Here is a 12156-nt window from a genome sequence, read left to right as displayed (position 1 = left end):
CCATTGGGAGGAACCCTTTTTTTGCCAGCACTTCACTGACTTACTTTCCAGATTACTAAAATTTGTTTCCAGCTCTTAAACAGAAGCTGGTTCCGGACAGTGATGAAGGCAGTCAAGTCAAGTCAAGTCAAGTCAAGTCAAGTCAAGTCAAGTGTCATAGGAGAAGGTGTCGTGCGAAGCTCTGCCTTTGAATATATCTCATGAAAGCTGGTCAGAATGGGTGTCTGTGTGCCACAGAGGTTTGCATTACACAGATCAGAGCAGCTGGAACTTAAATTATTAAGCAAAGCAGATCTCTGCTGCAACTCTTAGAGCAAGGTAGAAATAGCATATTTTTTTTCCAAGGGCAGTGCTATTTAAGGGGTAGAAGCTTCTATCTGTTACACTTTTCTGTGAGGTACTGGGAATGAAATGTAGGTCTTATGCTAGGTGCACAAGGGACCTTGCATTGCCTACTTACGGAGACAGACTTCACAATGGATGTTAGCGGAAGAGCTGTAATGTGAATTTGTGGTTTCTTTACAGCACAAAACTTTCTTAAAGGTATACAGCAAAGTATTTGTTTCTCTGGCACAAAAAAAGCACTCTAGTTAAGAAGCCTGAGCTGTACTCAGTGGAGACAGCATGTAGAGAGCACTGTGCAACTACATTAGCTTTGGGATGGAAGGAGTAGTAAAATTCCAATATATTACATGAAATATATGCAGATGATATTTTTCAGAGGTTTACGTTTAAGCCAAATGTAGAATCTAGTCCTGATCTGTCTATGAGCTTGCTGTGTGACCCTGGAAAACATTGCTCAATTTCCCTTTCCTAGGCATACCTTGCCTGTACAACAGAGAAACCAGTATGACTTTAAAAAGTAATAAGTTTAAGAACTTTACATAAAAGGTGCAATATACAAGTGGAAGACTATAGTGTTCCTCGTATTTGTGAAATTGATGGTAACTCAATCTATTATCTTAATTTTCTCTGAATTTTGCAATATTCCATTTTCAAAATAAATTAGGTTCTACAACAAAGAAATCAATGAAACTAGGTAAAATTTCTTAAAGAATCACACGTAAGTGCTTCTTAAAGTCTAAAATCAGTCTCATAAAAGAGAGTGCAAATATACTGGAAAGACATTACAGAGTGAATTAACCTGATACAATCCTATGAATTAATCCTAGGAGTTGTCATTGTGTGGTAGAACTTTCTGATTTGAGTGTCTCAGGTATCAGATCTTCCTGAAATCACATTCTTGAAATCTTTGTCTACAGAGCACTAGCAAGGATAACATTTTGGCTTGAAATGAACAGCACCATTTTTTTTTCGTAAAGAGATGAAGTTAGGGGATTAAATACCACCTCAGTAACAAGGCTGTGAGGCAACTAGCGTGTGTGTATGCCTGCCTATTTTCACAGGGTCACATTGATGGATGTGTGCTGGTGTTCTTATGATTTAAGACTCACTGTACACAAAAGTGAATGCTAGAAGTAAAATATCAGTTCGCCAAACTAATTTAGAAACCCTTCTCAGATCTTTTTAAGAGTAGTTGTCTAAAAGAATATTGAAAGAGAGTTGGAATAACAATAATATATTGCACTCAAATTAATATTCGCCTCATAATGTCCTAGCATTTTGCAAACAGAAGTTAGCTAATTAGATAAACAGTAATGCATTTGAGACAAGCACCTGGTTTTATCTGTGGTTGTTCAAGTGTTTCACATGAGATGTGCAGTGCTATTCTTTAAAGGAGGAAGCCCAGATATTCAACCCCAAGTGCCTGTGAAGGAGCCGAAGGGCATTAAAACTTGCAACCAAGAAGCAGCTGAGGATTCCCTTTGGGCAGAAGAATACTCCCAGGTGGTACAGCATGCTGGATTAGGAATGATTAATACTGCCAGGCAGAATATGAGCATGCCCAGGCACTCCAGGGTGTATCGCTCTTGTTGCACAGGTACAAGCTGATGACACAAGCTGTGCTCAGTAGATACAGCATGCTTGGAAAGTACCACGTTTATTGTGCATGCTCTGTGCCATGAATTTGCCTATCCATAATGCACCCTGAAAAGGTCAAGTTCACATAGAACGTTGATGGAGCACATGTACGTGAAGTCTGCAGTAAATCGCAGTGGGCAGGCAGATTTCTAGATGTTTTGGGGCCCATTTGTAGGTACTGTGGGACATCTAGAAGTCCTGGGCAAATACTGAGACTTCCTAGATCATAGAATCATAGAATCATAGAATGGTTAGGGCTGGAAGGGACCTTCAAAGGTCATCTAGTCCAACCCCCCTGCAAGGAACAGGGATATCTCCAACTAGATCAGGTTGCTCAGGGCCTCGTGCAACCTGGCCTTGAACGTCTCCAGCGATGGAGCATCCACCACCTCTCTGGGCAACCTGTTCCAGTGTTCTACAACTCTGGATGAGAGAACACACATGGAACAAGGAGAAGGAGCAGTGGCACAAGGCTTTGGCTACTTTTCCGGCAGGAGGGGGAGGCCAACAAGGCTATACCAACAAGTTTATTCTGAGGTATTTTTTCTAGACCAAGGACTGCATTGTAGTATAGAAATATCTAAGCTGCTTATGGGAGCAGTAGCAATCTACTTTGGACAACACAAACTTTTGCAAATGCATCAAGACTATGGATATATGAGAAAAGTTAGTGCAGAAACATATTTGTCGATGCAGTATCTCATCTCCTGAGTTACATAAATGCAGGGTGTGATACACTCTGCAGTAGAGAGCTCTGGAGTTTAAAAGATGGCAGACAAATTTAGCAATAGGTTCTTGAGATGGGGACAGAATCCGATGTCAGAGCTCACTGCAGTTACAAAATATATATTGACCACCATACTCTGCTGGAATATATTTATTGGTTTACATATGCAGCAAGCAAACTTATGTTGCTCTTCACTGGCATTTCTAAACATGTATTTGCTTGCTGATTGTTATTTTTTAAAGCAAATAGAAATGAATGTAGTGTTTGCATAGAAATTCATAGATGTTTGGATCAAGATCTCCAAATGAATATTTTTGGCTGACTCAAAATTTGTGCTATTTCTTTTAATTCTCCATATGTAGCTGTGCCTGAACTGCTCTGGCTTAGGTGAGGTTTGTCTGTGACTTACACGGAATGGTTGGTCAGGCAATAGTTTCATTTGTTCCAGCAAGTCATTTTAGGTAGCCTTCAGATTTGTACAAAACAACATGACTCAGGATATTTGAAATAATCACTGTGATGAAGTATTAGGTGATAGGAATGCAGCCTGCTGCCCTGCAAATGAATTCTGCCAAACAAGTAACAAATCCCAACCAGTTGAAATATCTTGCAATCTTAGATATCCTGCCAAGAATCAAGAATAGGGGAGATGTGGGCAGCATAACCACGTAGCCCTAAAATAAAGTACTCCTACTGCTCATAACAGGCACTGAGTTTGCAAGGCCTCAGGAGGGAGGCTTGTCAGACTTGCTCTGTAGACCTCCCTTCAACTTTTTTTACACTGTTTATCTCTAAGAGCAGTTTTTTCTAACTGACCGAGTGTCTACGAGTAATTTGTTTTACTTTTGTTTACCTTTGTACGGTACTGCTATGGCTTTACGACTCTAACATAACGATGCAGCGTAGAGAAACACAGACGTGGTGTGACTGAGAAGTGGCGACACAGGATGCAGGGTACCTGAGCGTGGCCATGCGATGATAGAAGGTGGAACACAAGCTTGGCACAGGTGACCTCACAGCTATAAACAACTCACCAATAGTCAGGTACAGAAACGCAGACATGGAGTGGGACAAAACTGGATTTAGGGGTAACAAAAGGAACTAAAAAATAGTATCTAACAAACATACAAGCCACTGTGTAATAAGTTTGGTTGTAATGTGGAGCTGCAGACCAATGAAGAAAGAGTAAGATGTAAAAGCGGGTTAGCAAACGTGTAAAACAATCCTATGCAAATCCTAGAAGGAGGAAGAAGAAGCCATCAACAGGATCATCATATTCCCTGCAGCAACCAGCTCCAGATGCTGACAGCTCACCATAACATCTCAAACCACCACCACCATAATGAAACCATCAACAACCAGCAGAGCCGGGGAAAGGTGAGGATAGTATCAGGAAAAGGAGTAAACTGGGAAGTGTGTATAAGTTTTAACTGTAGTATTAATACTATTGATTTTTTTTTCTGCCTAGACTTATTTTTTCTTTCTCTGCAGTGATTACATCTGCTTCAGTAATGATTAGACTGCTAAGATTCAGTTATAGCAATTATGAAATCTTGGGTTAATATATATATATATATATATATATATATGAGGCATGTTTCCTCATTGCCTATAAACAAGATTTTGAGTGTAACAATAGACAGAGATATACACAAAAAAAAAAAAAAGATAGGTTTTAAATGCTTTCTGGGATAAGCTTTCAAAGGGGCACCAAAAGAACATACCTTATGTATGTATTTCTATATCCAACACTTCTCACAAGTTATTGCACCTGAATATGAAAACAGCAAAATCACAGAAGGCCACATGCAGTTGAAATTATTATGTGCAGTTCTTGATTTTGTGGGCAAATTAAGAAAGTCACTTCAATATTTGTCCCTTGACATCTAAAATAAATACAGACCCCACAAAACTGTACTACATCAGTCTCCTTTTTTATTCTTCGTCCAGAGAATTCTTTGTTTTTTCTTTGTCAGAAAATTTAACATTTTGGCTGATGAATCTGAAAAGATTGGCACGTTGCTCACAATAGATTGAATAAACACAGGGATTTTCCAGGGGTGAGGCAGGGAGTGTGTACAGATTAGTAATACTGTCCTCTATCAGTGGGCAAGCATCGTTGTGCAACTGGATCAGAGCAAGGATAACGCTTAACTACGCGATCTACTGAGTTTATTCAGTAATTCTAAGTTTCAAAGATAATCTGAATGTTCATCCATGTTTGTGTGATCTTCTCAGTAATGAAGGTGAGGTTCACACCAGGCCACACATTCTGAGATGAGCTTATGCTATTAGCAGCTTTCATCTGCGTGTCTACAGTCTGTTTTACTGTATGCGCAGATGAATACTGCCTCAGGAAAAAAAATCTGCAGAAAATCCTCCACTTGCGGATTTGTAGAATAAACTATTTGGATCTCAGTGCCAGTATTTTCTCTCAATGCACATGCGTAATTTTCTCGTGAATGGGATTTATATGTGCACATCAAAAGAAGAAAATCCCTAAGGGCTCAGTTTAAACCAACAATAGCAAATAAATTCAGGAATCTCCCACCAGAGCATGCCCTGTTTTGCCTACTTCATATCATGCAGACTTTGAATGAAAGCTGCGGCAGCCAGGCAAAACAAGACATGCATTGGCTTTATGGTGGTTCATTTTTAAAGGCTTAAAATTAAGCCCTTAAGAACTTATGTCTTCCTGATGAGAGTGCATCACCCAAGGGAGATAGCGATGCTGATAGCTGGATACATGCAAGGTGAGGGAACACTCCCTCTCACACGCTTCTGTGGCTGCAGTGTGGGTATACTCACAACAATACTTTTGGACATTTTTTTCCTGGATATGAAGGGAAAAGGCTGTGAGATGCAGAAGAGATGCCATAGAGGTGGCATTGGGTCCGTGAGGAGACCCAGGCTGGGCAGGGGATGCCTCGGTTTCCGACTGTTTCAGCGATATTTGTGAGCAGCGGAGGCCTGATCTATAGGTCTGAACCAGTGGCTGAGCAATGTCTGGGTTCCCACCATGGGGTCTTGAGTTTTGGGATGATACTGCTGGAGCGGGGAGTACGGGTGACTGCGGAGGAGCCATGCCCCCTGATTAATAGTAATTAATAACAATAATAATAATAACAACAACCCTAACACTCTCCTCCCCGGGAAAACAAAACAAAACAAAACAAAACAAAGCAAAACAAAACAAAACATAACAAAACAAAACAAAACGAAACAAAACATACAAACCCAAACCAAACCAACCAAACAAAAAAACCCAAACCACAACCCTTAAAGGGGAATAATAGCCAGAAACTCATGAGCGTAAAGCCATGCGGGAGGGAGGCGCCGGCCCTGCGCCGCGCCCCGCCCCGGCTCCGCGCAGCCCCGGGGCGCGGAGCGGCGCGGAGCGGCGCGGATGCAGCGCGTAGGCGGGGCGCTGCGATGTGCAGGATGTCGTTCAAGGTGAGCCGGGCGCCGGGGAGAGGGGCGGAGGGGATGCGCGTTTGGCCTCCCGCTTTGTGCTCACCGTGCCGGCAGCCCGGGAAATGCTCCGTCATATTCCTGAATTCGGCGACCGATTTGTTTTCTGTAGGACAAACGTAGGCGTTTTAGGGCGGAAAGAAGGAAAAGCGAAGCGCCCTTCCCGGGCTGTGGGGTGCCCCGGGAGAGCTGCGGTGGCAGGCGATGGAGCGGGGGCTGCCCACAGCTGACACCCCCAAAAAGATGCGTGGTTAGTGTTACATAAACTGCGAGCCTCCATGAAGCTTTACGCTGGCTTTAGGGTGGCCGGGCTCAGCGCTGCGGGTTTTGGTGCAGTCGGGAGCCTCCTCTTCACTTTTCCGATCATCTCTGCTGGTGCCGGTTGTGTAATAGTTAGGAGGCAGCGTTTATCCGTGCTCTTCGTTTCAGGCTGTGGTGGCCACTGAAGCCAGGATGATTTATTGCCTTTTCTTTGATTCGCGTCGCCTTTTGTGCTTCTTCCATCCAAAACCGTGTAAAAAGAGTAATTTTCAAAAGATCGCCTAAAATGAGTTTTTTAATCTGAGGACAGGACTAAGAAAATCAATTGGCAGAGAGGGAAGCAAGCAGCAACGTACTGATGCTAACGAGAAATATTTATCCTAGAGGTACATCTTCTCCTCGGTTATGCATTTTATGGGTGCTGCGCTTGCCCTCCTCTCATGGATCACCAGCTCTGGGCCAGTCCTTTGCCATGTTGCTTGTGTCGCATTGCTTTATTTGATGGATTTTTCCCTGTGCTCGCCCCTCACTCCTGTCAATGTGTCTGCTGCCCGGGCGCGCTGGTGCTGCGGTGACACCGTGTGGGTTCGATGGTGGTGCAGCAGGTGGTTTCCACCTGCAATTAAAGCCCTGATGTGGCAGAGAGCTGAGTACCTTTGCTCACAGTGCAGCTCAGTCTTACACTGGGTCGTGAAATCTCTGTGATCATCCCCTATTGCATCCTTTACTGGCCTCATGCCTCCTTCTTTTTTAATTAGTCTTAGTCTCTTCTGTCCCTCTGTTCTGTCTCCATGAATTTTTTCCACCTTCGTTTCTCACAAGCATCCACCCTAATGAATGTTAGCCCCATGTTCCTGGTGCTGCCAGCCCCTTCTTCTTGCCTCCTTCTGCTTTTTTGGCCTCCTTGGTTTTTTACCTTATCCTTCAGGTCTTCTTTTCTCTTCTGTTCCTGTCAGCTCCTTTTCTGTGCCCTGTTTCTCACTTTCTACTCTCTCCAGTACTGCCGTTCGAGGTAGCTCACTGCCTGCTCTCTCTCCTTGTGGAGGATTGCAGCCCCCAGCTCCTCCTGCTTTCTTTGTTTTCTGTGTCTTTTTGCTTGGCATTTTCTCTTTCTGGCAGAAGACTTTGTACTTACCTTGGACTCCTACTGTCTCTGTTTGCCACTATCTACTCATGTATTTATCCTACTACCCTACTATGAGGTAGCATTTATCTTTCTTTCTCACTGTCTATACACATGAATATCCTCTCTTCTACAAGCTTTTGCCAGTCTAAACTTACCTTTGTATCTTGAACAACCTTCTTTTCTATCAAGTTTCTTCATGTTAATAAAGTCCTCTCACTTTCCTTCTAAGTCCCATTAGCATTTTCCATTGTATCATGCTTGATCTTGATTTCCAGTTCCTCTTCTTAAAATCTTTTTCTCAGTTCCTCCTTTCCATTAGGACTGGTTTGGAAACTGAGAAGGAAAAGGGAATTTTATTGTATTTTGACAGTACGAAGCACAAGCCATTGGGCTAGCATTCTCTTTCTCCTCTCTTTTCTTTCTCTTTGCCTATTGCCCGTTGTCTCTTTTCTTTCATCTTCAAGATCACTGTTTAGGAACTGTACTCTTCCTCCTCAGTTGTTACTCCACTGTGACCTGCCTCTTCTCTGCAAACAGCAAGTCAAAGGTAGGGCAGGGAGCAGGAGATGCTGATCACAACATTTAAATGATACTTTTCATAGACTCATAGAATGATTTCCCCTCAATATTCCTAAGGTGACACATACAGATATATTATTATATTTTAATTTTTTCTATATTCCTGTATAGAAATGGTCTTTTCAGATTTATAACATATATTTTCCTCTAGGCCATTTTTTAATGAGTATTTTTGCTTGATGTAAATACAGCATGAATATAATGCCAGCTTTTCATCTTTGGGCTCTTGTAAAAGCATATAAACAATTGAAATGAATGGCATAGCCAGAGTTTGAAATAATGCTTTAGAGATCTTGATGAAGTGGACGAAATTGTATCCTGAAAGTTGCTGATGCTGGAGTAAATGTCATAATGAAACATGTCGTTTCCACCAAAGCTATTAGCTGATCACTTTTTCAAATATTTATTATGTTCTGTTCCCAGACTGCCAGTGCTGAGGATCAGTTGTTTACTTTAAGAAGGCTTTAGGAGCAGCCTAGCTTCATAATGAGAATTACATGAAAACTCTATCCACTTAATCTCCTGAAATTCAACATTACCTCTCCCTAAGAAGTATCCGATGAGACAGGATTGAGTTCATAACTGAACAAGGGCAGTCAAGGCTTGTGTCATGTTCTGCAGTTTTAAACCCATTTGTTCCTCAAAAATTATATATTTAATCAGATTATTAATCCCAAAGTAGTGTCTTACATTTTGCCTACCCGTGATGCTAATATTGCTGACATCACTTTAAAATGAGGAGCACAGAGGTGTAAATCCTTGGTTTGAAAGCAGAAGAGAAATTGCCGCACCTTGTAGGGTGCCCAGATCGTCTCAATGATTTTGCTCATTCAGTTCATCTTAGCAGGGAAAACAGCTCAGATTTGTGTTTGCTTTTTTTTATCTAATCACTATATGGTTGATGGTCTGAGTGTGCTGTATAGTCTGCTTTTATACAAGGAATCCCCAGCAACGTGGGGGCACGAGGGGAAGTAAAGGTACCGATAGCAGTCATTCCAAATTGTGTCAAAAGCACCACTGGGAAAAACCTGATTTCGTGTCCTTGATGCACTGGATAATCATTCCATTCCTTGGGTCTGATCCAAAGTATGAGGACAGCTTTGCTGGAGAGCTACTGTAGCAATTACAGGGGGCAAAATAAAAAGAGGTAGGAATTTATGACTCATAAGGCTGAAGACTTTGGACTTCTACTTCCAGACTAAGGTAATACTGGCAACCTAGTTCTCTTCTCTCCTCGTGTATACTGATGAAAGCAGGTAAAGAGCTCTGAATATTGATTCCAATTCCTGCCTGCCTGATTGATAAAGGCATTGTTGTGTGATAAGCATAATAAAATGCAGTCACATTGCTACTGTGCCCTCATAGTGAAAACCGGGCTGGATGAACTAAATCTTTCCCTGTATGGATATACTGCCATATCCCAAAGCTCTCTAAAACTTTAAGGGACAGAGAGAGACAATAAAAGATAAGGAATTTGATTTGCCATTCTGTAAGGTCTAAATATCATTCTTTTGCAATAGCTTTCCACTGAACATCATAATAATAAGGACAATAAGACAGTATTCCTAATGACCAGCTCTATAAATAAATGTCTGCCTGATAAATCAGAGCAAAAAGGGCAACATGGGCCACTGTGTGTTTAGGTCAATTGTTTGCTTTTATATAAAATTTTAGTGATTGTAGAGGGGTAAAGATAAAACACAAAAGCAGGGTGCAGACTGCTATCTTTACTTTGTTCAATGTTATCTGTAGATTCACCTGGGGAAATGTATTAGCTGTAAAAGGAAGATCAGAATTTAGCCTATTGTGCTTGCTAAATTTTTCAGGCTCCTGCCCCATGTGTGCCAGTACGAGAAATATCACTATCGATTTATAGGAAGTGCCTTATAATTTATTGAATGGTTGAAACTTCTCTCATCTCAAACAGCTGCCAGTATTCCAACCTATGAATATTAAAAACGCAACCCATGGAAAGTGCTCTGTTTGACGGACCTGGGATAGATTCACACGGATTGATCTTGTGTCTGCTGGTTTCTGTGAGGTTTATTATTCCCATGTCAGTGAAGGAAGCAATTTAAACTCTGGTCTGTGTGTGCATTTTAAGTATCAACCATAAAACCATTCAATCTTCATTCTCACAACTTTACACGTGTGCGTTGACATTTAGACATGGAGAAGCATGTATTACATTTTCTGAAGTGGAATGATTGACTTTTATATCCATTCTGCTCTCTCTTTGGGTTACCTTGAAGGCAGGATTCACTGGAGAGCAAGGCCCCTGGGTATTTTTGACAGTTTTGGTCTAAGATGACTATCAGTGAAATGATGTTTTACTGAACTGTTGGTGTTTTTGAGCCTTACTAAAAAATCAGCGGCATGAGTCTGCTCTAGGATACATACCAATTCCATCACAGCCTTGTCTCCCCTCTGCACTTCCACCGTTACAGTGCTTACCTATCACGGCAGCGTTTGGGCAGCTGCCTGCATGGGTCAGATAAGGACGTCAGGAGCAAAGTCTGTGTCTTTCTCTGCTGTCCTCCTATGCTGGGCGGTGATAATTTGCCCCTACCCAGGAGAAGTAACACTGTGGCATTGTTTCTAGGATGAAGAAAGCCCTCTGCCTGGCGGAGAAGGACCTGGGGGTGTTGGTTGACTACCGGCTTGATATGAGCCAGCAGTGCGCCCAGGTGGCCAAAAAGGCCAATGGGATACTGGTGTGTATCAAGAATAGTGTAACCAGCAGGAATAGGGAAGTGATCCTGCCCCTGTACTCGGCACTGGTGAGGCCACACCTGGAATATTGTGTCCAGTTTTGGGCCCCTCGCTTTAAGAGAGATATTGAGCTCCTGGAGCGAGTCCAAAGAAGGGCACTAAACTGGTCAAGGGGTTGGAAAATAAAACTTATGAGGAGCGGCTGAGGGAGTTGGGGCTGTTTAGCGTGGAGAAGAGGAGGCTGAGGGGTGACCTGATTACAGCCTACAAATACTTGAGAAGGGATGGTGGGGAGGTAGGGGAAGGGCTCTTTACATTAGTGATGGGTGATAGAACAAGAGGAAATGGGCATAAGCTTAGTCAGGGGAGATTCAGGTTGGATGTTAGGAAGTATTTCTTCTCTGAAAGGGTTGTCAGCCACTGGAATAGGCTGCCCAGGGAGGTGGTTGAGTCCCCATCCCTGGATGTGTTTAAGAATAGGGTGGATGATCTACTTAGGGATATGGTTTAATGGGGATTAGGGGTGGTTGGACTGGATGATCTCTAAGGTCTTTTCCAACCTAGAAATCTATGAAATCTATGAAATCAAAAGATTATATTACTACTAATTTGTTTAACAGTGGCCTGTGTTATTTGGATTTCAGAGTCACCTAATTTAGCCTTACTTACTACCTTGCATACTTAGTAAATGAATTCATAAGTCTATAGACAGCAAGATTTTAGCGCTTTTTTTCTAGCATTATGCAGGAGATGTCCCGTGCCCACAGTTACAGGGTGTTAACTGCAGGGTGGAGGCAGACCAAACAGTATGGGAGATGCACGAGCAATACCAGTCCTGTATTGGGACTTTATATGCAGAAAAGAAGCAGATGGCAGAGAGCTAACCTGAAACCCAGGAGGATGTCCTGCAGCAGGGCATGTCAGCAGGATGATTCAGCCTCCCTAACTGTGCCCAACCCCGCCACAGAAGCAGACAGTACGGGTATCAGTTAGCACGTTGTTTTCTGTGATGTTTCCCTGTGGATCTGGACTAGCGTCATCGTCTCTCATTACAGGGCAAGCTAAGAGACATAGGCTGCCATGGACACAGGGAAGACCTGACACAACACTAGGTAGCACAGGGAGACTGGTCCATTTAATTGCACAAAGAAATTAAATCAGCTTCCCTTCCATGGTCTGGTTTTGAAAGAACAACACACTGAGCTGAAACTTGCCTGGCTTGAGTGCAGTATTTGCATGTGTGTGTTTGTCCACTATATCTTCCAAAGTGTGTTATTTCTGCTTTTTAATTTTTTTA

General features: G+C 42.4%; 1 protein-coding gene across 2 annotated transcripts in view; it reads left to right on the top strand.

The window, feature by feature from the left end:
• The first annotated feature begins 6142 nt into the window (after positions 1 to 6142).
• The window catches only part of ANKRD29 (ankyrin repeat domain 29), a 30234-nt gene continuing 24220 nt past the window's right edge, over positions 6143 to 12156 (top strand). For both annotated transcript variants that reach the window (XM_086609233.1, XM_086609232.1), the window contains exon 1: positions 6143 to 6163. In XM_086609233.1, the coding sequence (XP_086465359.1) occupies positions 6143 to 6163 (21 nt within the window). The remainder of the gene's footprint in view (positions 6164 to 12156) is intronic.

This window comes from Tauraco erythrolophus, chromosome 3, assembly GCF_009769465.1.
Source record: "Tauraco erythrolophus isolate bTauEry1 chromosome 3, bTauEry1.pri, whole genome shotgun sequence".
Lineage (NCBI taxonomy): Eukaryota > Metazoa > Chordata > Aves > Musophagiformes > Musophagidae > Tauraco > Tauraco erythrolophus.
The sequence above is the reverse complement of the archived record's forward strand: the minus strand, read 5'-3'. Positions and strand labels throughout refer to the sequence as shown.